The sequence below is a fragment of the Narcine bancroftii genome, chromosome 4, assembly GCF_036971445.1.
Source record: "Narcine bancroftii isolate sNarBan1 chromosome 4, sNarBan1.hap1, whole genome shotgun sequence".
NCBI lineage: Eukaryota > Metazoa > Chordata > Chondrichthyes > Torpediniformes > Narcinidae > Narcine > Narcine bancroftii.
The window spans coordinates 34,391,559-34,418,552 of record NC_091472.1 but is presented as its reverse complement, the minus strand read 5'-3'; the positions used below and the strand labels follow the sequence as shown (position 1 = coordinate 34,418,552).

General features: G+C 37.3%; 1 protein-coding gene across 6 annotated transcripts in view; it reads right to left on the bottom strand.

The window, feature by feature from the left end:
- fbxo11b (F-box protein 11b) overlaps positions 1-26,994 on the bottom strand; it is a 184,952-nt gene that overhangs the window by 14,132 nt on the left and 143,826 nt on the right. For all 6 annotated transcript variants that reach the window (XM_069931037.1, XM_069931040.1, XM_069931038.1 and 3 more), the window contains 7 exons: positions 18,298-18,515; positions 18,130-18,215; positions 17,952-18,046; positions 17,147-17,269; positions 16,974-17,059; positions 14,647-14,723; positions 14,393-14,536 (listed from right to left, as the gene is read on the bottom strand). In XM_069931037.1, coding sequence (XP_069787138.1) covers positions 14,393-14,536; positions 14,647-14,723; positions 16,974-17,059; positions 17,147-17,269; positions 17,952-18,046; positions 18,130-18,215; positions 18,298-18,515 — 829 coding nt within the window. The remainder of the gene's footprint in view (positions 1-14,392; positions 14,537-14,646; positions 14,724-16,973; positions 17,060-17,146; positions 17,270-17,951; positions 18,047-18,129; positions 18,216-18,297; positions 18,516-26,994) is intronic.

The following is a 26,994-nucleotide window of genomic DNA, read 5'->3' as shown; positions in this document are numbered from 1 at the left end:
CAACTGAGAAATCATCAGGATAGATAACTTATAAAATGCTGAACTTATAAAATAAATGATAACTTAAAGAATTTTATGCTGAACTTTATCATTCAGAATCTATGAAAGATAAAAATAAGATTATTTGAAATAAGTTAAATTACCGGTGTTAAAGGAGGATGAAAAGTTAAGATTGTCTGAGAATTTTTCAGAAATAGAAGTTTATGAGACCCCAATGTCATTATGGAATAATAAGGTGCCAGGCCAACATGGTTTTCCAGCAGAATTTTATAAAGAGTTTAATGAGTTATTAATGCCTGTATTAATGGAGGTATTAGATCAAATGAAAGAGGTTCATGATTTACGAGAATCTTTTAAAACAGCATTAATAACTGTAATTCTGAAAAAAGGGAAAGATTGTTTACAACCTTCCTATATCATTATCGAATACAGACTATAAAATTGTATCAAAATTGTTAGCTAATAGATTAGTTGAATTTTTGCCAAAATTAATAAATTTAGATCAAACTGGTTTTATTAAAAATAGAAAAGCAGCAGATAATATAGTTAAATTTTTAAGTTTGATAAATATAGCACAAAATAGGAAGACTCCTGCGGTAGCATTAGATGCATAGAATGCATTTGATCGATTGGAATGGGATGTTTTATTTGAAACGCAATGCTTTTGGGATTCCAAATACTTCTATAAATTGGATAAAGGCATTGTATGATCAACCAAAAGTAAAAGTGATTACAAATAAACAAATATCACAACCTTTTTTGCTAGAAAGGTCTTCTGGACAAGGTTGTCCATTATCATCCTTTTTATTTGCATTAGCGATTGAGCCAATGGCAGAAGTAATTAGAACTGACAATGAAATTAAAGGATTTGAAGTAGGTAATAAGGAACATAAAATTAGTTTATTTGCTGATGATGTTATAGTATATTTAACAAGACCAGAAATAATTTTAAATAAATTGAATGAAAGATTAAAAGGATATAGGTCAGTATCGGGTTATAAGTGAATGTTGATAAAAGTGAAGTGTTGCCTATGGTGGATATGGATTACTCTCAATGTAAAAGATTGACAAAATTTAAATAGCAAAATGAAGCAATATTTAGGAATTAAAATTAATAGAAATATAAATAATTTGCCATTATTAAAAAAATTGGAAGCGGATTTGAAAAGATTTACCAATAATAGGATGAGTGAATTGTATTAAAATGAATATTTTTCCAAGAATGCAATATTTGTTTCAATCATTGCCCATTTATGTACCAGAATCTTAATTCGAAGTTTGAATAAAATAGTATGCAAGTTTCTTTGGAAAGGTAAGATGTCGAGAATTGATTTAGAAAAATTAATTTGGAAATTTGATCAGGGTGGACTAAGACTATCAAATTTTAAGAATTATTTTAAAGCAGCTCAATTGAGATTTTTGTCATCCTGTAATCAAAGGGGTGAAAAACCAGCATGAGTTCAAATAGAAATGAATAAAATTGGTAAAACTCCTCTGGAGCTAATTTTGTATAAATGGAATAGTGAGTTGTTTAAAGGAACTAAAGATTTCTCAGTATTAAAGCATATATTAAAAATATGGAACAGAATTCATATTGAGAGAGGACTTAAAAATGACCAATTATCAAAAATGTCATTAAAATCAACTTCTTCCTTTTAACCATAACCATATAACCATTATTTGACAATTGGTATAGTAAAAGTATACAGAGAATAAAAGATTGGTTTTTTAGGATTTTTAAAAAACTTTTGATCAATTAAAAGATAATATAATATGCAAAATAATACAATTTTTGCATATTATCAATTAAAAATGTACAAAAAAGTAAGTGGGAGCAGATTTGAGACTCCCTAAACAAAGTAAATTTGAAGATATAAGATACATGTGTTGTTAATTTATTACTAATATGTATATAAAATTACAAGAAACTACAAAGAAAAAAGATTTATATAAATCAAAAATGCGATGGGAGAAAGATTTAAATATACAAATTCAGGAGGACGTTTGGTCAAAATTATGTCAAGAAAGTGTTAAGAATACAGTAAACTTTAGATATCAAATGGCTCAATATAATTTTCTTCATTAATTATATTGTATTCCATACAAGTTAAATGGCTTGATTCTAATTACTCAAATAAGTGTTTTTGATGTACAAAACAGGGGCATTTTTGCATTCAGTGTGGTCTTGTGAAAAAGTGGAAAGGGTTTAGAATGAACTGAGTTGATTACTAGAACAAATTATGAAGATAAAGATACAAAAGGATCCAAGAATATTTTTACTTGGGGATATCTATGAAAAGGATACAAAATTGAAAATGGATAAATATCAATAGCAACTTCAAAGAAATGTATAGCGATATCATAGGATAAGAAGGTGTTACAAAGTAGATGGTATAGTGAGATGCAAAATCATATGCCTTTAGAAAAAAATTACATATAGTTTAAGGAATATTGTTGAAAATTTATTGTATTTGGAAACCAAATATGGATTTTATGGATAATTTTTTGTCCACCTCTTCTATCTATCCACTCCTCTTAATCAGAAATTTCAATAATAATTAATGATTGTACAGGTTAGTATTATTGTATATTAAATAGTAGGTGTTTTGTTCTTTTCTTTCTTTTTCTTACTTTTAGGTGGGAGGGGGGTTGGGGAGAAAAGTATAAAAGTATTTTTTGTATCATTGGATATGGATATTTGATTAATGTTTCATTCATTGTTTTTTTTCTGTAATTATACAAATAACTAAATAACATTTTCAAAAAAAAAAAGATGTAAAGGTTTAAAAGGTAATCCAGAAAAGATTTACCAAAATTAATCCAAAGACTTGTTATGTCGATAGAATGAGATTTGAAGAGAGAAGACTGCAAGAGGATATTCCTGATAGATACAGATGCTTAAAAATCAAGAATAAAAGTCAAGAGTTATCAAAAATCTCTCCTGTTTTTTTGGGTGGGGTGGGGGCCATATGTGGTTTGGTTGAGCTCTCCGTGAAGAGTGCTAAATAGATGGTTCAAACTTGAAAATCAAGATTTTCTTAATCAAAAATGAATGAAGCAAGCACAAAATGCCAAGGAAACCAAAATCAAAGACTGAGGAAGCTCCTCTTCAACCGGGAACTTCGGGTGAAAGTCCAAAAGGGAGTGGTGCAAAAATGGCGATGAGACCGGCTGAACCAGATCAAGAGCTGAGCATCAACCTGGAAATAAATGGAGAATTTGAGTAACCGATTCTTAAGTGTTGAAATGGTGAGAGATATGATGGAAAAAATGAACACAATAAAAGAGATCAATGAAGATCTGATGGAGAGAATGGGTCGAGCAGAGATTGGTTTGACGAAAACATGAAAACGAGGCTTTGGGAAAATAAAAGCCACAGAATGGGAGTCAGACAAACAAGGACAGCTTGATAAAATTGATCAGATGGAGATCTTCAGTCGATGGAATAATGTCTAAATTATTGGACTAAAGGAAAGAATCGAGGAAAGAGATCCAGTGAACTTTTTTCAAAAATGGATCTCACAAGTGTTGGGAGAAGATACATTTGGAGAAAAAATGCACATCAAGAGTGCTCACTGAATACTTAGACCCAGAAGAGCCAATGACCAGAGTCCAAGACCAGTTCTGGTGAGGTTTTTAAATTATGCTGTACAGAGAACAGAAGGTAATTCTGGGAGCAGTATATGACCACTGTAAAATGAGAGTGCAGATAATAGGACTGTAGGGAGACAGGAATTTACAACAGGGAGAGAAATAAATAGCGAAAAGTTACACAATAACAACAGAAAGAAAAGGCAGGTGAGCAGGCAGGAGAGAGTGCTCTACAAAAAGAACACAGTACATACAGATTCAGTATCGGGTTTAAGGGCACGATATTTAAATGCACATAGCATTAGAAACAAAGTGGATGACCTGGTAGCTCAGATTCAACAGAAAAAGTATGACATTACAGCCATTACTGAAACGTGGCTCAATGAGGGGTGTGATTGGGTACTAAATATCCATGGTTACATAGTCTATAGGAAAGATAGGCAGGTGGATAGAGGAGGAGGGGTAGCTCTAATGATAAAAAAAATGGCATTTAAATTAATATAAAGAAGGGACGTAGGGTCAAAAGAGATTTTGACCCATTATCGGTTGAATTAAGAAATTTCAAAAGTTAAAAGACAATATCAGCAGTTATATACAGGCCCCCAAACAGTAGCCGGGAAGTGGATAATGAGATACAGCAGGAAATACAGAGGGAATGCCACAGGGATAATATCAAAATAATTATGGGGATCTTAACATGACAGGGGATGGGAAAGACAGGAAAATTCTGGAAGCCAGGAGAGAGAGTTTGTAGAAAACCCCAAGAACAAGTTTTGAACAGCTTGTGAAACCCACCAGGGGATCTGCAGTTCTGGATTGGGTCATGTGCAATGAACCAGAGGTCGTTGGGGAATTAAAGGTCATAGAACCTCTAGGAAGCAGCAATCATAACATGGTTGAATTTAAAATTTGAAAAGGAAAATAAAATAATCAAATGTATCAATTTTTCAATGGAATAAAGGAAATTACAGTGGTATGATAAAGGTACTGACTCAAGTAAACTGGGAAAGCAAATTAACTGGAGGATCAGAGCAGAACTAGAAAATATTTTTGCAAGTAATAAAAGGCATGGAGGATAGATATATTCCAAGGAAAAAGAAATTTGTCCAAGGAAAGATGGTACCACTGTGGCTAACAAAAGAGGTGAAGGCTATGATAGAAGCAAAGGTGAGGGCATACAAGGAAGCTAAAATTAGTGGGAAATCAGAGGACTGGGAATCCTTTTGACAATTACAGAAAGAGACAAAAAATATTATTTGGAAAGAAAAGATGAGCTATGAAAAGAGATTAGCTAACAATATTAAAAATGATACTAAGAGCTTTTTCAAATATATAAGAAATAAAAGAGAAACACATGTTGACATAGGACCAATAGAAAATGATGCTGGGGAAATTGTAATGGGTTATAAAGAGATGGCAGAGGAACTTAATCAATATCTTGCTTCTGACTTCACCGTGGAAGACATTAGTAATATCCCAGACAGACAGAGGCTCCAGGGAGTAGAGTTAGATTCAGTTAGGGTTACTAGAGAAATTGTGCTAGGCAAACTAAACAGATTAAAGATTGATAAATCTCCCGGGCCAGATGAGGTGCATCCGCAGGTTTTGAAAGAGGTGGCTTTGGAGATTGTAGATCCATTGGCGATGATCTTCCAGAAATTGATAGAGTCTGGAGAGATTCCAGAGGATTGGAAGGTCGCAAATGTGGTTCCGCTGTTTAAGAAAGGTGGGAGAGAAAAAAGGAAACTATAGGCTGATTAGTCTGACATCGGTGGTTGGGAAGATATTAGAGTCGATCCTGAAAGATGAGGTGAGGTGATGAAATATCTAGAGATGCATGACAGGATAGGTCCAAGTCAGCATGGTTTTTTAAAGGGAAAGAGTTTTTTGAAGAAATCTCAAGTAGGATAGACAAAGGAGAGGCTGTGGATGTTATCTATTCAGATTAGGAGACTGGGCAAAATTATGGCAGATGAGATTCAACGTAAGAGAAATGTACAGTTGTACACTTTGGCAGTGGAAACAAACAGGCAGAATACTATTTGGATGGGGTGAAAATTCAGACCTCGGATGTGCAAGGGGACCTGGGTGTCCTGGTGCAAAGAAACCTAAAAGTTAAAGACCAGGTGAAATTTGTAGTGAAGAAAGCGAATGCTATGTTGGCATTCATTTGAAGAAGAATAGTGTATCATAGTAGAGGTGTTGATGAGGCTCTATGGGGCCCTGGTGACACTCCATTTGGAGTACTGTGTGCAGTTTTGGGCCCCCTATCTTAGAAAGGATGTGATGTTGTTGGAGAGGGTGCAGAGATTTACTAGGATGATTCCAGGAATGCAAGGGCTAACATACGAGGAGCATTTGGCAGCTCTTGGGTTGTATTCATTGGAGAATAGGAAAAAGAGAGGAGATCTCATGGAGGCTTTTTGTATTTTGAAAAGTTTAGATAAGGTGTCTATATCCTTCTGCGACTCTACTGTTTCTATTACACCTATCTTGGTGTCATCTGCAAATTTGGCCACAAAACCATTTATACTACAATCCAAATCATTAATATAAATTGTAAACAGCGGCGGCCCAATACCAACCCCTGCAGAACACCACTAGTTACAGGCAGCCATCCAGAACGAGAATCCTTAATTTCAACCCTTTGGTTCCTGCCACTTCTCTATCCAGTTTAATAACTTTCCTGTAATTCCAAGGGGCCTCATCTTATTTAGCAGCCTAATATGTGGCACCTTATCAAAAGCCTTTTGAAAATCTAAAACTTTCTCATTGGTGGAGGGTCAAAACCAAGTGTTTGCAAAAGAACCAAGAGCAATAAGAAGAACTTTTCTATTACAAACAACAAGACATTACCAGGGAATTGTTGTAGATTCAATGGCAGTGTTGGAAAGGAAGTAAGATAATTGCCTGAAAGAAAAGAATTTGAAGAGCCATGGAAAAATGACCAGGGAAAGGGACTAGCAGAATCTGGACTTGACGAGCCCCATGTTCAACCAGAAGTTGAGTGAATAATCTCTTAGCATTTTCCTAAAGACTTCACTATCACAGAAATTAGTTTTCTATTCACATGATATCAGGAAATTGCTAAAAATGCCAAGAAGAAAAAAGATCAAGGCACAAGGCAGCATCCTTGTACTAGGCATTTCATTTTCATATTAGCGATATAACACAGTAGAAGGCCCTTCCAACCCAGGAATCCCGTTACCCAAATTACACCAAATTAACCTAACAGCCCCATATGTTTTAAAGGGTGGGAGGAAACCAAAGCTTCAGGGAAAGCCCACAGACTCCTTTCAGACAGCACCAGATTCAAACCTCGGCTGCTTTTGCTATGTTTCTGCAGTGCAGAACCACCACCACTTAAACCCCCCCTCTTTTAGTCTAATAAAACAGAAAATGCTGGTAATATTTGAAAGGTCAGGCAGAAGGAGAAAGAGTTAACATATCAGATTGATGATCAACCTGTTAAAAGATTATGGTCCGGGGCTCTTTAGCTCTCCATTGCTGAAGATTTCCTAAGCTTTCTATTTTCATAACAACATTTGGAGTGTTTTCCGTTGGACACCTCTAGCCAACTGGTGTATGTGGAAAATTGTCTAGGTACTTCTTTACAAAAAACCAAAATATATACAATCCATATAATTACTGCCCCTTAGTCTGTTCTCAGCCACTAAGGAACACTCAACTCTGACACATCAATTTGAATGTGCTTGCCAATACCCCCTTCAGTGATCCCCTCAGGCTTCAGGTTACATTATAGCAATGGCACAAATATGGAAAAATTTCTGAATTCTACAACATCCCATCTGCTGGAGGAATTCACCAGGTCAAGCAGGATCAGTTCAGAATACAAAAATTGTCAATATTATGGACCCAAACCCTTTGTTAGTCCTGATGAAGGGTTCCAGCTCACAATGTTGATGATTCTTCTTTCTCCCACTCATGCTGCTCAACCCACTGAGCTCCTCCAGCAGACTGCACGCTGCTGCAGATTCCAGACTCTTCCGTTTCTCATGTGTTAAAGATAAGTGGCCTAATTTAAGAATGCATCTACAAGTGTCTCAAAATTATCAGAATTTATTATTACACCTCAACTTCAAAAGTAGTTTTGGAATTTCCACTCAGAGGGTCACTAAGTTCCCAAGTTGATATCAATATGGGAACACTCCTGTAACAATTCTGTTGTTTTATAACCTTTTATAGCACACTCAGTTAACTGTCAAAATTTCAGCTATTTATAAGCTCTTCTCATGTGAATTACCAGAAAAATATAACACTTGACAATAGATCTGACAATTTTTAAAACAGCCTATTAAACTTTAATTATTCCTCAGCAAACCTTCTAGATCTTATAAAATAAACTTAAATATTATAAAATGTAACGGACTTTAAAAATTGTTATTTCATATGTTTATACGTAGAACAGTACAACACTGGAACAAGCACGTTGGCCCACAATGTCCATGCCAACCATGATGCCAATGTAATCCAATCTTCCTGCATTGTGTGTGTGTGTGTGTGTGTGTGTGTGTGTGTGTGTGTGTGTATATTTTATATATATATAAATATAAAGCTTATTAATGATGTTTGAGTTTAATCTCGTACATCCATCTTCATCTTTCATTCTGTAAATATAGTATCTAAAAATTATACTCTACCGTTGGCAATATGAGAACTCTCTTCAATATGACTAACTTTCCAGTCTGCTCATTATTACTGGCATCAGGGATCCATTAAACTAGTTCTAGTGAGCAACCTTTGTCAAAAAAGTGGAGAACCGTTACCGCAATAAATTAGTAGATCTTGGTAGCCAAGCTCAATAGTGCAAAAATCATACCAAAGACTGACAAAGCCCACAACTTCTTTGTTTAATACGGCAGAATCTTCCCCATCTACATGACTACAGGATATAATTTCATGCAATAGACCTCAGACAATATGGCACCACAACCAATATTCAGACTATGAAAGAAGCTGAGCACAGACATTATTCTAAGATTACATTGTAAGGAAACCAACCAAACTTTGGGGAACTGATTTTGCATGCAAAAATAAACAAGATGTATTTTCGTGAAAGAGTTTTCAATAAATAACACTGGACAACAATATTTTTCAAATGGTTTGCTCTTGAAATAGATAATTTCCTGCTGCACAAAGATAATTTCAGATTTGCTGAATCATCTACGATGTTGGAGAAACATTAAAATAACTTTTACTGAATTTAGAACGTTTAATTCCAAGTACATCTGAGCCAAGTTCTCAGGTTGACAGCACATGTTGCACAACAAATGTGAAGAGCCCAGGGCTTGTCTTAGTCATCAATTTTACAATGAAGTAGAAATCATTGGCTTCCTTAACAAATGCAATGTTCGTGCATCACTACAAATTTAACAAAATATATCACAACTGTTGTGACATTTAAGGGACACTTCTTCTTGAAGACAATAAATGCTATTGTTAAGAATGCTTATTATGCTATTTCCTGAAGAACATGTTCATCCACATGCATTCAATCTATAATCAGTGTAATGCACACCTTCTGTACATGTGAGCTGCCTTTATAGCTTGTCTGCATCTATCCTGACAAAGCATGCCCAGGCCAAAGACAATATTTGCATAGCACCTATACAAATTGCATGCACAGGCATGCTTGGACTGACAAAAATAACATGCTTTGTGGACAATATACTAGTAGACTTAAAGTATTACAGGAAATCACAAAAATAACTTTAAAAAAAACGATAGGGACGTTTTAAGGTGATTTTCGTGATCAGCAGCCCCAAAATCCATAAAATACCCAAAAGTGTACAGGAAGCAAAATCTTTGTTGACGTGAATCACTTCTGGAATCCTGATCATAAATTTCAAGATTACAATTATAAGGACCCCAACATTTGGGGGGGAGTGGGTTAACCAAAGAGAAGACCAGAGGCTGATGAAGTGCTGGTTGGCAGAAGTAGGGACAGCTGATAGGGTCTCTGCATGGAAGGATAGACAGATAGGGGAAAATTACAGTCATTGGGCTGAGTCGCAATGAACAGGGACAGTCAAAAAAAGTAACAAATACAGAACTGAAAGTTTTGCATTTAAATGCATGCAGCAAAAAGAAATAATTGAGACAACCTTGCAGTACAGCCACAGATTGGTCGGTATGATGTTGTACCATCATAGGAGTTGTGGCTAAAGAATGGATGTCTTTGGGTGCTGAATATCTAAGGATGCAGTGTATCAAAAGGATAGCCAGGCAAGCAGAGGGTTGTCATGGCTCTCTTGGTAAGGAATAACATGAAATCATTAGAAAGAAGTGACAGAGGATCAGAAGATATAGAATAATTGTGAGTTAAGTTAAGAAAAGCCAAGGATAAAAAGACACTGTTGGCAGTTATATACAGACGTCCAAACAGTAGCTGGGGTTTAGACATCAAATTACAACAGCAAATAGAAAAGGCATGTCAGAAAGGCCATGTTATGCTAGTCATGTGGGATTTTAATGGGAAAACCAGGTTGGGACTGGATCTCAAGAATTTGTAGAATGTCTAGATGGTGGCTGTTTAGAGCAGCTTGTTGATGAACATACTTGGGGATCAGCTGTAGTGGATTAGGTGTTGAAAAATGCACCAGAGATGATTACAGAGCTCAGGATAAAGGAACCATTAGGGGGCAGTGATCACAATATGATGGGATTTAACAAGGAGAAATTGAAGTCATGTATTGATATTTCAGTGCAGTGAAGGGAATAACAGTGGTATGAGAGAGGAACGGCCAAAGTAGATTGGAAGGGGAAACTTGTAGGGAGGACAGCAGAGCAGCAATGAATGGAGTTTCTGCATGAGGAAGGTGCAGGTTCCAAAAAAGAGGAAATATTCAACTGGGAAAATGTCACAACTGTGGCTAACAAGGGAAGTCAAAGCCCATGCAAAAGCAAAAGAGAGCGTATACAAGGAAGCAAAAATTAGTGGGAAGATAGAGGATTGGGAAGTTTTCAAAAACTTGCAGAAGGTAACTTAAATAAACTCATAATGAGGGAAAAGATGAAGTATGAAAGCAGGCTAGCAAATAATATCAGAGGATACAAAAAGCTTCTTCAAGTATGAAAGAGTGAGAGTGAGAAAAAAGACCACTTTTGCTGGAGAAATAATAATGGGAGTCAAGAAGATGGCAGTGAAACTAAATGAATAATTTGCATCAGTTTTCACTGTGGAAGACATAAGCGGTGAACCACTTGCGGAAGGGTATCAGGGAAGGGAAATGGATTCAGTTACTATTTCAAGGGAGAAGAAGCTCAGGAAGCTGATTTGTCTAAGGGTGGATAAGTCTCCCAGACCAGATGGTTTGCACCCTCAGAGCCTGAAAGAAAGAGATGGAGATTGCGGTGGCATTGGTAATGATCTTTCAGGAATTAATAAATTCTGGTAATGGTCCTGGAGAACTCGAAAATATCATCCTACTATTCAAGGGGTGAGGGATGCAACAGAAAGGGAATTATGGATCTAAATTACATCAATGGTTAGGGAGATGTTGGGAGTCAATTGTCAAAGATGAGGTTATGGAGTACTTGGAGATGCATGACAAGATAGGCCAAAAGCCACCATGGTTTCCTTAAAAGAAACTCTTGCTTGACAAACCTATTGGAATTCTTTGAAGAAGCAAAAAGTAGGTTAGTGGATATTGTGCATTTGGATTTTCCGAAAGTCTGTAACAAAGTGCCACACATGAGGCCTCTTAATAAAGGTAAGAGCCCATGGTATAACAAGAAACATACTAGCCTTGGTAGAGCATTGGCCGATTGGCAGGAAGGAGTTGGAATACAGGGATCATATTCTGGTTGGCTGCCAGTTGCTGGTGGTTTTCTTCAGGGATCAGTGTGGGAGCCACTGCTTTTCATGCTGTAGATTAATGATTTAGATCAGTGGTTTCCAAACTTTTTCTTTCTACTCACATACCACCTTAAGTAATCCCTATATCATAGGTGCTCTGTAAGGGATTGCTTAAGGTAATATGAGTGGAGAAAAAAGGTTGAGAACCACTGCTCGAGACCCAAATGTTGCTGAAATATTGAGAAAAACTGTCATTGGCCTATTTTTTTTTGGAGTTATGAAACTCTGCACATAATGAGTCAATTAGGTACGATTAAAACAGAGGTTTTCAAACTTTTTCCTTCCACCCACATACCACCTTAAGCAATCCCTTACTAATCACAGAGCACTAATGGCATAAAGTGGTATGTGAGTGGAAAGAAAAAGTTTAAAAACTGATTTAGATTATGGAATGAACGGCTTTGTGACCAAGTTTGCAGATATGAAGATAGTTGGAGAAGCAGGTAATGTTGAAGAAACAGGAAGGCTGCAGAAGGACTTGGGTAAGGAAAATGGGCAGAGAAGTAGCAAATGAAATTTGGTAGAAAAATTAAACAGGCTGACTATTTTCTAACTGTGGAGAAAATTGAATATACCCAGATGTAAAGGGACTTGGGAGTCCTCGTGTAGGATCGCCTGTTGAGTTGGTGGAGAAGGCGGCAAATGCAATGCTGAAATTTATTTCAAAAGGAATAGAATACAATAGAAGGAATGTGATGTTGAGGCTTTATAAAGCACTGGTGAGACCTCACTTTAAATTTTGAATCCAGACGTACAGCATGGTAAAAGATTATTTCGGCCCACGAGTCCATGCCACCCAATATATACCCAACTAATCTATACCCATGGTACATTTCAAACGGTGGGAGGAAACTGGAGCCACCAGGGAAAACCCATACAGACACGAGGAGAACATACAAACTCCTTACAGACAGCGTGGGATTTGAACTCCGCTTCCGATCACTGACACTGTAAAGGCGTTGCGCAAACTGTGCCGCCCACTTCGAGTAATGTGAGCAGTTTTGGGCTTCTCGCTTAAGAAAAGGCATGCTGATGTTAGAGATGGTTCAGAGGATGTTCACAAGGATGATTCTGGGAATTAAAGAGTTATCATATACAAGGAACATTTGATACCTCTTGGCCTCTACTCTTTGGAATTTAGGAGAATGAGTGGGAATCTTATTGAAACATTTCAAATGTTGAAAGGCATGGTGAGTAGATTTAGTAAGATTGTTTCCTACAGGGGGAGAGTCTAAGACAGGAAGGCACAATTTCAGGATTGAAGAGATGTGAAAGAATTTCTTTAGCCAGAGGGTGGTAAATCTGTAGAATTTGTTGCCACAGGTAGTTTGGAGCCATGGTCATTGGGTGTATTTAAGACACCCCTATCAAGATTGATAGGTTCTTGATTAACCAGGGCATCAAAGGTTATGAGGAGTGGGACTGAGTCCAAAAATGGATCAGCTACACCTGGTGGGGAGACTCGATGGATTGAATACCTATTTCTGTTGCTATATTTTATGGTCTTAAACAAACTTGGATAGCATCAATTGGAACAAAAAAAAGTACATGCTTGATCTTTTTGAGTAATATGAATTATCTGCAAGCAATCTAAATCAACATCAACTTGTCAATCTGCCCAGAGGAAATGGAAAAAAAAATTCCTTATTTCAGAATATGTTATTCAGTTTTCAGCTCAGGAAATTTCTTGTGGCAAGTTGAGGTAATTTTACTAACTCTACTCATTAGCGTCAAAATCTCTTATTTTGGGATGGCACGGTTGGCACTGCGGTTAGCGCAATGCCTTTACAGCTCCAGCAATGGGACCAGGTTCGAATCATGCGCTGTGAGGAGTTTGTACGTTCTCCCCGTATCTGTGTGGATTTTCCCCGGGGGCTTCGGTTTCCTCCCACTGTTCAAAGAGTACCGGGGTGCATGTTAATTGGGTGTAAATAGGGCAGCACAGATCCATGGGCTGAAATGGCCTGTTACCATGTTGTATGCCTAAATTTAAAGACTCTTCAGTTTTCACTGAAACTCTTCTACCTTGCAGTCTTAATCAAGGAATTTCTGACCCTGTAGAATTACAAATTATCAATTGCATTAAATCCTGATCTTAGCAAAGACTTATTCAGTTACAGCTAACAAATATCTATGCTATTTCTTCTGGAATTTTCATGTCCAGAAGATGCAGCTTTTTCCTACTTTTACTTGTGGTTCTCTTATTTCTGTACATGTTAATTACATTTAAAGCTTCTGATGAACTGCAGCAGTTTAGCACTATTACTGTGGAATAAATGAGTGAATTTGGAATCAAAGCTATAGATGAAGAGCAATGACATTTTAAAATCCTGACACACACCTTTTATGTCAAAACTGTCACAATAAGTTTTGTCAAATTAGCACATTTGCAAGCCAACACTTTTTTCAACTTGGGAGATACCTCTGTTGCAATTTTATAAAACCATAGATATTGCTATTATAAAAATTGGTATTTTTTTTACCGAATGCAGCTAAAAGAGTTTTACTTCAAATTTACAATATGCACAAATATGAAAAGACATCTCAGAAATATTACACAATGGAAAAAGGCTCCATTTATCCCACAATCCTCAGGCTTCAAGATAAACAAGCATACTCAAGATGTCTCAATAGTAAGCAAGGAACGCAATTGTTAAGAGTATGAAAGCCCATTTTAGATCTAATCTCATGTATTTATTTTACTAGTTAGTGATCAATAGGAATCCTAATTCATTTTCCCCTTCCGTTCCAAGGAAAAAGAAGTAAATGTTGGAAAAGTTTTATTTGCCCCACTGACAGTAGTTAACACACAAGCTACGGATCATACCAGAACCATGGGCCTCATGGCTTGGAAGCAGATAGATTGTCCTTGGGAAGCTAAACTGTGCAATTTTATTTTAAATCTTAAGCTATAAATCTTACCCCTGCCTCCGTTAAATATGCAGATACCCCCGTCTCGGCCATCATGGATTTTGTTCCGTCTGAGTGTGGGATTACTGTCTGTTTTAATCCAAACACCGGCCATTGCATTGTCAAATATTTCATTATCTTCTATAAACCCAAGACCTGTATTAATTGACATCAAGAAATATTTTCACTTGGATCTGAAATTAAGGTGGAAAATAAAATACAACAGAAAAACAATGAAGCAACCTGTAACCTTTTTGGACTCTTACCAGAATTGTATACAAGAATGCCGCCATTCTGCCCTCCCCAGATTTTGTTGCGTCGAATCTTAGGGTTGCTTCCAGTTCTGTGAATCACAAGTTTTAAACGAGGCTAAGATCAAGATTGTGGAAAAGTTAATTCTTTGAATTATTAAAATTTTGGTCCTTTTCCTAAAGTCTAACACTGGATAATGTTATTATATTCAACTCCAGTGCAGGAAAAAACTATCCATCGTACAACATTTTAAGTATCATCATATGGCACATTATTTCTTGAGAACTGGAAGGCAAATTTATCAAAGGTACATTTTAAATAGCACACAATTGCCCCAAGCCTGAAAAGGTCAAGCTTATATAAAATTTAATTCGTGACATCAGAGTCTTTCTTGGCTCTAAGTATATCACTTGACTCTACCTACCATATGCAGAATGAGAGAAAAAAAATCTCTGGAAGATAAAGTACATAAACTCCTTGGAACATAAAGGCTAATTCAATTAATGTGCATTTAACGGAAATAATAACTTTTTTAAAATCTGCATCTTATGTTCTATTTCATGAACACATATGTACAAAATAAGCAAAGCCACAAACAAAATGTTCCTTGGTTCAATCCACAGCATATTGCAAAGTACGATGTACAGATATGACTGAACTTGGCTTTTGTGATCAACACTCTCAGTATCTGCCCTACTCTGCAGGCAATTTTTGAGGTACACAATCAAGAATCTTGCATTATTGATCATCATTTAGTAAGTTTCAGTGCTTCCAGCAAAGGAGAAAGCAGCAAGATCTGGTCCAAAGATTTCATCTCAGATTTATTCAATGAATGCTTGTTAAATACAACTACAGAGAATGCATAAAAGATAAAATATATATTTAATTTATGCTCATAGTTTCAAAAACAAAATTGTTAAAAAGTTTTAAATACCAACAAAAATGATCTCCTAATTAACAAATTAGAGATGCACTTTCAAGGCAAAATGAAATCTTTCATGAAAATCCTTCTCAAAACCTCATCTGCCTTCTAGGATGTGTATCAAGGATGAATAGGGAGGGGTATGTTCCCATTCCTCCTGATCAAAATCAGCAAATGTTCTTCACATTTTTTCACCCATTTCATTCCGTGATTCCTAAAATGCCTCTTCAGATTCCTCTGCCATTCAGGTTTGGCTTCTGTGAAAATGTTTCCATTTACACATCATTTATTGATTACAAATTAGGTATAAAAGTTATCCAATCATAAAGCTATGGGGCACCTCACATTAAATATTCTCCTCGACAACAATATTGCAGCATGTGCCCAGAAGAGATCTGCACTGTATGACTGAAGTCCAAAACATAACTTCAATAAGCAAAAATAGCATGAGCAGCAAATATAATAGGACAGTGGCTTTGCTGGTTTGAATCTTCAAACGGAGTCGCACTTGCAATATAAAATACTGTACTTCACTGGTTGCAAAGAGACTTGAATGGTATTAATGTAAAAGTGGTCAGAGAGGACTCCTTGTCCCCTTCCAAGTTCTACATAGTCTTTTAATTTAATTTTGTTGCATGGTAACAAGCCTTTGCTGCCCTCTTTTCCTTCAAATATGTTCCTTTCCAACCTGATTCAATTCTTTCAATAAAACAACATAGATGCTATGGCACGAGTTACATCCTTATTTCATTTCCATCAAGTTTACCTATTTGAAAGCATCTTAATTCCAATTTTCATGCAGATGCTTTCACAGGTTTTTCTAACAAAGAGCATTGCAAGTTTTAGTATCTTATAGCTGTTGGGTGTGAATCCTGTATATTGTATTTACAATATAAAAGCACTAACTGCTTTCTAAGTCCAATTGGAAGACATATGGTTACAATGTTCATTTTTGATGGCATCATAAATGTGACCAAATTACTCGATCCAAATCATTTTTTGATTTTTTTTTTAAACAAATATCTACATTTGTACTGTCACATTGTGAAGACTTCTTAAAACATTTCAAACATTGAAATACCACAGAGCATTTTTACTGCTGGCTTGGAGGAAGACTGTGATCAGCAGTAGAACTTTGCAGCTAAAAAATGGTCATAAATTAAGTAATGTGGAAAGCTCAATGATGTTCTTCTCCAGTTGTATAAAAAATTGTTAACAGCAAAACTTAGTGGCAAAAAGGTAATCTGACTATGCTAATCCGTTCTTGACTTTTAAAATTAACTAGGGATATTTTACAGCTACACAATAAACTATTGCTTTACTAAACAATGTTTTCACCCATCTATATTCATAGTTGAAGGCACAAGACTAAAGTAGAAATTAAATCACAACAGTTACCAAGATGAACATGCATCTTACCTGATCTGAACCCCTGAGTACATATGATTGTAGATATCATTATCTTCAAGCACTCCATGGCCATTGTCATAGAAGTAAACACCCACCTTACAAAACAAACACTCTTGTCATGGATACTGTAGCATTGGTGACCCACAAGATTCATAAAAACATCTAACTGAATTAGAACGTACCTGTTTGCCACTATGTATTCTGTTTCGTCGTAGTACTGGTGTACTTCCTGTTGTTACCCATACACCTGCCAGGGTATTACTGTACACTTCATTTTCTTCAATGACACCTTGACCTTTTTCATGCTTAACAACAGAAGTCAATAATGTGGAATTTAGTGCAGCTGACAAGACACACATCCCACCACTTGTAAAAGTGCAATTACTAAGAATGAAATTTACACTCAAGATTTTAAAATAAAGTGACAACTTGTACAAAATTCTACAGATCTCATTCCCTCCTGTCCTGCCCTAAACAGATTTTAATTTAATGTGCAGCATTCTGTTCTTATTTCTGATTCCCTTAAAAAAAAATTGAGACACTGTGGCAACAAGAGTGAATCATTTTACTAGAACAGCAATTGCAATTACCTACATCAAAAAATTATGTAACACTTCTACAGACTTCAAGTCTAAACAGAAAATATACAAGAGTAAAAACAGATGAAATTACAAATCACCTGTGTAAATCTATGACTTTTACATTTTATGTTTTAGTATTCCAATTTCAGTTTTCCTGATTATATTTTCATTAGTCCATTTGACAATTAATTCAATTTAATTGTTGCAAAATAAATCCTTCATTGAGTTTTTTACAAAAAAGTTAACCACGGTTGGCTAAGCATTTACAAATTTAACTTTCACATTCTATGGTGACTTTTAAAGCAAACAAAAACATGACGATTTAATTTTCCTTTCAAGTTCAGATTATTTTTACCCGTTCTCTAATCCCATGTTTCTTTCAACAAATACCTCTTTACAGACTTACCACATAAATACCTCCATGCTGGCCATCATGAATTTTATTTTGACGGACAATTGGACAACTATTTGTTCGAATCTGTATTCCAGCTAATGCATTCCCTGTGATAAAAAAAATCATCACATTTTAAGAACTGAATATTTAAAAACTAAATATGGAAAGAATTGCATATTCCTCAACTTACCATAAATGTCATTTGCCTCTATAAGGCCTCTGCCATCTCCAAAGATATAAACCCCACCCTGATTTCCATTAAAAATGGCATTTCCCCTAGAGAGAATAAGGAGAAAAAACTTAACAAATGCAGATGAATATTTGTTTTGCTAAATATAACAAGAGTCAAAAGGTTTACCTAATTGTCGGATCGCTGTTTGATGTAATCCATACACCGGCAAAATTATTTGCATAGATTTTGTTTTCTAAGAACTGGCCTCGTCCTTTCTCATGTACATAAATTCCTCCTGTCTGTCCATGATGAATTTCACATTTAACTACTGTAGGATTTGCATAGGCTTTCACCTCAAAACCAGCTATTCGATTACGATGAATGTTACAGCTTTCAAAGTAACCCTGAAATAAATAAAATCAATATTCTATGGTCATTTATGAAGAATGTACAATTATGAAGTGCATTGTCAGAAAATACAATTCGGAAATCTAAGCACCTTTAATGTGCATTTTAAAGATACTGGAAGAAGTGAATTTCTAATTAGAAGTTATCTCCCTTTGCTTCAAACATCTACTTTTTAGGTTTAGATCTGGAGAAAACAGGACATACTGTCAAATGAGACTTCCCTCTGTATTCCTTTTCGCATCATTCCAAGATACTGTTTGCATTGAGATGCAGATTTGTCCATTTTTTTTAGTTACGTTAAAATGACTGGTGAAATTCCACCATACCTGTATGAGCTGCAAAAATATTCAATGTCCACAATCAACTGCACCATTTTAACTCTTGATTAACAGACTAATAAATTAAAAATAATTAGATCCAAACCATCCAATGAAGAAGGATTCAAATAAATTTCCTAGCCAACACTCTGAGCAGATCATACTTTTTTTCTCTGGGTGGCAACACAAATAGAAGGGCAATCTTAGTAATTATTAAAGAAAAATCAAGTTTAACATCAATTAAAACATAAACTGCAGTCCTTCAACTTCTATTTGCCAATACAAATTTCACAAATCACAATCTTCTTCCAGAGATTGCATTTCAAGATCACTATCCATTTGGGTGGTTAACATTCCTCATTTCACTTACAATAAACTTTATTTAACACTGCCCTCATTTGTATAAACAAAATCTGGTCATGAAGCAAAGCCCTTCTACCCAAATACAGGTACTGGAAACCTTATCCATCCATCTTAGCTCTTCCTTTACATCAGTTCAGGCAATGTGTAATTTGACTCACTGTCTCCACCCAGAACTAAGTATTAAATTTCACATAGCAACTGTCACTTTAATTTTAATTTCTCCAGAGCTACCTTTAAATACATCGTATGGATAACACTATTCACAGTCCAACTGAAGCTCTGATCTACACCAGCTTTCACAAGCCCCTTCGCATTGACTTCAAATCTGTTCTTGCCTATCACTCAAGATCAGATCTGCATTCTCCTAATTCACTGATCCAAGGTTTCTCATTTTGTCATCAATTAAGAAAGCCACAAAAGCTTCAGATGAACTTATCACTACTACTTGTGTCCCAACTTGCAGCTGGATTTCTTCCAACATTGGTATAGCAGTTAGTGCAACGCCTTTGCAGCGCCAGTGATTGGGACCAGGACAGATGTTAAGAGTCCCATGTTTGAGTTTGTACATTTTCCCCATGTCTGCATGGGTTTTCTCTGGGGGTGTGGTGAATGTCTGCCAAGCTGCCTGTCTCCCCTCTGGTGAGCCTTGCTGTACTAACATTGGTTGTGCATTATCTCTACTGTTAAGGACACTCCCCTTGGATATAATTGTATATGCATCTATTATCTTTCATTATTGTACCATGAGTTTCTGCTAAAAAAAGCCATGACTTTTGTTTGATCACATCGTCTTTGTCTACTTCATCAACTGGCACTTCAATTTTATTAGCAGAAATGGATGCAGCACTCAAGCCAGAGCGGCTGATAATCGTCCAGTCTGCTCCGAGAGCCAGAGAAATTTTCAACCACTGGATTGCTTGTTTCGATTACTACATGGCTCGAAACAACGTGGTCAATGAGGCGATACAGTGGGACCACCTGAACTTTCTGCTAGGTGAGGTCCCTTTCGCCATAACACAAGGAGCTACCACTCTGGCTATAGCCCGGGAACGTCTGACTGCTTACTAGGCAGTGCCATGGAATGTCGTGCTTGCTCGATACCAGTTGCTAACTAGATACCAGAAACCCGGGGAAAGTGATGCTGCCTATGCACTGGCTCTCGACTCACTGGCAAATGAATGTGATGTCAGGGCAGACAATGTGCAACAACACCACAATGCCTTGAAGCTGGATGCTTTAGTCAACAGGATTGACTCCAGTTACATCCGAGAGGCTGCTGCAGACGGAGCCCTTAACCTATGACCGGGCAGTCACTCTAGCCAAAACACTGAGAAATGCCATGTAGTCCAGTGAAATGCTAGAAACTGAAAAGGAAACATCCAGGAGAGCTGGATCCCAGAAGGAAAGAAAAACGCGAACTCCTGAAAAATGCTGCTTCTGTGATAAGAGCTGCCACCCCAAACAGAAGTGCCTGGCTCGATTTGCTACCTGCAGCAATTGTGGGAAACTCGGCCACTTTGCTAAAGCGTGCAAGGTGAAAACTACTCCCACTGATAAGAAGAAGAGAAGCACCAAGAAAATGTGTCCTGGAGCTGCAGGAACGGAAGACAACTGTGAAAAGGGGGAATCTTCAGACGAGCAGGCTGAATAGACTTCAAGTGACGGCAAGGTGAGATCCCCTGTGATCCAAAGCTTGGGGATGTTATGGACTGGAACGGTTGACTATGAAGGGGGAGGTGAATGGTCAGAGTCTTGATTGTCTAATAGACTTGGGGAGTACTGACAGCTATATCCACGAGAGAGTTGCCAGAGCCTTAAATTTGCGGAGGCAGTGAACCGAAAGATATCAATGGCTTGTAATGAACTTACAAAAACTGTACGGGACAAGTGTAAAGTTACCAAATTTGCAGGGACATTGCCTGGCTGATGTGTGGCTCTTTATTATGCTGACCTCTGCGCCCCTGTGGTACTGGGGTTAGATATTCAATCTCAGATGAACAGTGTAGAGTTTCCTCCCACCGTTCAAAAAAATGTGCCGGGCTATAGGTTAATTGGGTGTAAATTGGATGGCACAGGCTTGTGGGCCAAAATGGCCTTGTTGCAATGCTGTATGTCTAAATTTAAATACCAGTACCTTGCTCAGCCCTATAAAACTTTTTAAAAATCCTATGTGGAGATGTCATGAGTCATTTTCCTAACTGTTCCTGAATGTTTGACCTACTTTTATGACACTGAATCATTTCTATGTCAAGAATATTCAAGGTGAGAAGGCGTGGTCGTGTGAAGGACTTAGACCCGTGGTTCTCAACTTTTTTCTTTCCACTCACATACCACTTTAAGAATTCCCTATCCCATCAGTGCTCTGTGATTAGTAAGGGATTGCTTAAGTTGGTATGTAAGTGGGAAGGTTGAGAATCACTGCTCTTGGTCCAATTGTTACTGAAATATTTTGCTTGAGAAAAATTGTCATTGGCCCATTTCCTTTGGAGTTATAAAACCGTGCCCATAACGAGTCAATTAAGTACAATTAAAACAGTGTTTTCAAACTTTTTCTTTCCACTCACATACCACCTTCAGCAATCCCTTACTAATCACAGAGCACTGATGGCACAGGGAATACTTAACGTGGGATGTGAGTAGAAAGAAAAAGATTGAGAACCACTGACTAAGATAGACGTGTTTTGATTGAGCTCTCCATCAAAAAGATGATACATTTTTTAAATTAAGAACTTTCTACTAAAAAATGGACAAAACAACTACTAAGAAACCAAGGCAACCATGAACAAAAAATGAAGAAGTTTCTACTCAGCCAGGAACATCGAGTGAAAGCCTGAAAGGGAGCAGCGCAAGAGTGGCCTCAGGACTGGTGGCCCCCAGCAGAAGAGTCAGGACAAGAACTAAATTTTATCCTGGAGAAAATGGAAAACTTGAGCAACCAATTTGCTGGTATCAAAAACGTAATGAGACATGACTGAAAGGATGACTGAAATTGTTGAAGACTTAACTAAAAGAATGACCCAAGCAAAAGTCAAAACACAAGCTAAAAGCTTTGGAGAAAAATGTGAACCAATGGGAGTCAGACAGACAAGGTCAAGATCTACCACATAAGAATTTCAGCAGACAAAATAATGTCAAAATTACTGGACTGAAAGAAGAAATTGAGGGAAGAGATCCAGTGAACTTCTTTGAAACATAGATCCCATGAGTGCTGGAAGAAGACAAATTCAGAGAATAACTGCATATTGAAAGGGTTCATTGGACCCTCGGAACCATGACTGGTCCTGGTAAGACTTTTGAATTACCAGGAATGGGAGACAATTAATTCTAGGAACAGCATATGAATTCTCTAAGCAAAATAATGGTCCACCTGAGACTGACCATGAAAAAGAGCTATTTTTCCAAGATTTCAGTGCTACTTTGATTACACAAAGGAAGGAATTTGATGATGTAAAAAGACAACTGTGTTCCAAAAACTTGAAATATTTGTTGATATACCCATGACCCTGAAGGTCAAAGTAGCAGAAGGTAATTGTCCATTTTTCAAGACTAAGAACAAGGTGGAAGACTTCCTGTGAGGTTTATGAAAAGGGTAAGGTTGACAAAGAGGAAGACAGTGAATGATATTTACAATGGGACTAAGTAAAAGTTGTATTTAAAACAAAACATATTCACAGAGAGCTCAGAAAGAGAGAGGAAACCTGGGAAAGTAGTAGCAAGCAAGAGACTCCAAAGAGGAGAATGGCAGCCAGAGAGGAGTATCTATAAAAGACGGTGCTAAAGGGAAGAGTTCTTCTTCCTCAAGAGTTTCCCTGGGCTTTTATCGCGAGCTTTCAGGGTTTCCTGTTTATGTCACAGTCAGGGCAGGGGCATTATGTGTGTTTTTTTTTTGAAGGGGAAAGATCACTATTATTTAACAATCAAAAAGGTTTTATTGTTAAACAATATATTTTTAAAAAAATCGATATAGAAAATATTAAAATTTTATTAGTCTTAACGTTAGTGGGAGAAACAAGCTGGTGAAAAGGAGAAAAGTCTTGACACACCTTGAAAAATTAAAGCCAGATATAGTCTTTCGACAAGAAACACATCTTACCAAATTAGAACATGCTAAATTAAAAAGATGGGTGGGACAAGTAATATAGTCTTCATTTGGCTCAAAAACAAGAGAAGTAGCGATTCTAATTAACAAAAATGTACCAATAATAATAAAAGGGACACCGACTGACCAAGATGGAAGATTTATAATGGCACATTGCAAAATGTATGCAGAATTGTAGACATTTATGAACATCTATGTCCCAAATTATGACAATATGAGACTGTTTTGGCAGGCAAAGTAAAAAATAAATCCAAAGGGTTCTACAGATACATTAAAAGTAAAAGAATCGTGAGGGATAAAACTGGGCACCTTGAGGATTAGAGGGATAAGCTATGTAAGAAGTCAGAAGAGATGGGTGAAATATTAATTGTTTTTTTCTTCAGTATTTACTAAGGAAAGGAATATTGAGCCAGGTGAAGGACACGGACAATATACAGATTAATGAGGAAGTAGTATTGGCCATTTTAAAGAAAATAAAGGTGAATAAATCTCCAGGTTCTGACAAGATATTCCCTAGGACCCTGAGGGAGATTAGTGTACAAATAGTTGGGGCTGTGACAGAAATAGTTAAAAAGTCACTGGCCACAGGGCCAGAGGATTGGAGGGTAGCTCATGTTCCGCTTTTTCAAAAAGGCTCCAAAAGTAAACCTGGTAATTATAGGCCTGTTGGTGGTGGATAAATTAATGGAGAACATTCTTAGAGTTGGTATATACAATTATTTGGATAGACAGGGATTGATTCGGTGTGGTAGATCACGATTAACAAATCTTAGAGAGTTTTTCAAGGAGATTACTAAGACGTTGATATGGGGAAGGCTGTGGATGTTGTCTATATGGGTTTTAGTAAGGCCTTTGACAAGGTTCCACATAAGATGCTACTTAGGAAGGTTCAAGCATTAGGTATTAATGTTCAAACAGTGAAATGGATTCAACATTAGTTGGATGGGAGATGCCAGAGTGTAGTGGTGGAAAATTGTTTGTCAAATTGGAGGTCGGTGACTAGTGGAATGCCTCAGGGATCGGTACTGGGTCCATTGTTGTTTGTCATATATATTAATAATCTAGATGGTAGGGTGGTAAATTGGATAAGTAAGTATGCAGATGATATGAAAATTGGTGTTGTTGTGGACAGTGAAGAAGATTAACAAAGCTTGCAGTGGGATATAGGACAGTTAGAAGTGTGGGCTGAGAAATGGCAGATGGAGTTTAATACTTTTTTTTAATAGATTATTAATAATTTTTTAACCACAACTGTAAATTATACATGTGATATATATCCTCCCATATCCCTCAACCCACCCTCCCATATCCCTCAACCCACCCTCCCATTCCTAAAAAAAGAAAAAAAAACTGGAGAATGCCAAAAAAAATAAAACATTTATATGTAAAAATCTAGTCTGGAAAAACAACCAACTGAAAAACCTCACAAAGATAAGCGTATACAGAGCCGTTGTCATACCCACACTCCTGTTCGGCTCCGAATCATGGGTCCTCTACCGGCACCACCTATGGCTCCTAGAACGCTTCCACCAGCGTTGTCTCCGCTCCATCCTCAACATCCATTGGAGCGCTTACACCCCTAACGTCGAAGTACTCGAGATGGCAGAGGTCGACAGCATCGAGTCCACGCTTATGAAGATCCAGCTGCGCTGGATGGGTCACGTCTCCAGAATGGAGGACCATCGCCTTCCCAAGATCGTATTATATGGCGAGCTCTCCACTGGCCACCGTGACAGAGGTGCACCAAAGAAAAGGTACAAGGACTGCCTAAAGAAATCTCTTGGTGCCTGCCACATTGACCACCGCCAGTGGGCTGATAACGCCTCAAACCGTGCATCTTGGCGCCTCACAGTTTGGCGGGCAGCAACCTCCTTTGAAGAAGACCGCAGAGCCCACCTCACTGACAAAAGGCAAAGGAGGAAAAACCCAACACCCAACCCCAACCAACCAATTTTCCCTTGCAACCGCTGCAATCGTGTCTGCCTGTCCCGCATCGGACTTGTCAGCCACAAACGAGCCTGCAGCTGACGTGGACTTTTTACCCCCTCCATAAATCTTCGTCCGCGAAGCCAAGCCAAAGGATTGGAGGTTACCAAGAAGTGAGGTCTTCAGAGAGTAAACCAATGAGCTGCAAACCAAAATTTTATAAATATGGGCTCCATATTTTCCAAAAACACAGATTATGTAATTTTCTCTAATGGTATACCACTATGAAGTCCTGCACGCCATCTTTCCATTTCCAACTTCCAGGCTATTGCTATACATTTCCTAGAAACTGCTAAAGCAATTAATACAAATTCATTTTGATAAATATATAGAGTTCAATACTGATACATTTAGGTAGGACTATTCAGCAAAGGTCATAAATGTTAAATGGTAGATAATTGAGGAGTGCAGTAGGACAAAGGGATTTAGGAATCCTGGAACATAATTTACTGAAAGTTGAGTTACATGTAGATAGGGTGGTGAAGAAAGCATTTAATATGTTGGCCTTCATAAATCAGAATATTAAATACAGGAATTGGGATGTCATGTTGAAGTTATGTGAGGCCAAATTTGGAATAGTGTGTGCAGTTTTGGATGCCAAATCATAGGAAGGATATAAACAGAATAGAGAATGCAGAGGATATTTACAAGAGATTTGCCTGGGTTTCAGGGTTTGAGTTACAGGGAAAGGTTGAGCAGGCTGCGACTTTATTCCTTGGAGTGTAGAAGATAGAGGGGTGATTTGATAGTGGTATTTAAAATTATGAGGGGGACAGACAGAGTCAATGTGGACAGGCTTTTCTTTCCCCACTGAGAGCGGGGGAGATTCAAATAAGATGACACAGATTGAGACTGAAGGGGGAAAGTTTAGGGGAAACACAAGGGGGATTTTCTTCTCTTAGAGGGTGATAAGAGTAAATGGATGATGGAGTTTGATGCAGACAAGTGTGAGGTATTACATTTTGGAAGAGCTAATCAAGGAAAGATGTATGCAGTAATGGTAGGGAACTGAGGAGTGCAGAGAAGCAGAGGCCTGGGGATACAGATACATTGTTCCCTGAAGGAGGCGTCATAGATAGTCAAGGTTGTAAAGAAAACTTTTGGCACTTTGGCCTTTACAAATTAAATTATTGAGTATAGGAGTTGGGAGTTATGTAAGACATTGGTGAGGCCTAATTTGGAATATTGTGTGCAGTTCTGGTCACCAAGCTACAGGAAGGATATCAATAAGATTGAAAGAGAGCAGAGAAGATTTACTAGGATGTTGCCGGGTCTTCAGGAGTTGAGTTACAGGGAAAAGATTAAACAGGTTAGGACTTTATTCCTTGGAACAAAGAAGAATAATGAGAGATATAATAGAGGTTTACAAAATTATGAGGGGTATAGAAAGAGTATAGGAGAGATAAATAAGAAAGGACATGGCTTTTGGGTGAAAGGGGTAAGGTTTGGGGAAACATTAGGGGGAACTTCACTTGGAGGAGAGTGGTGGGAGAATGAAATGAGCTGCCATCTGATGTGGTGGGTGCAGACTCTATCTTGAGCTTTAAGAATAAATTGGATAGATACATGGATGAGAGAGGTCTGGAGGGTTTAGAATGGGAGCAGGTTATTGGGACTCTGAACAATTGGCAGCACAGATTAGAAGGGCCGAATGGCCTGTTTTCTGTGCTGAAGCTTTCTATGATTCAAATAGTCCAAGTAGACTATTTA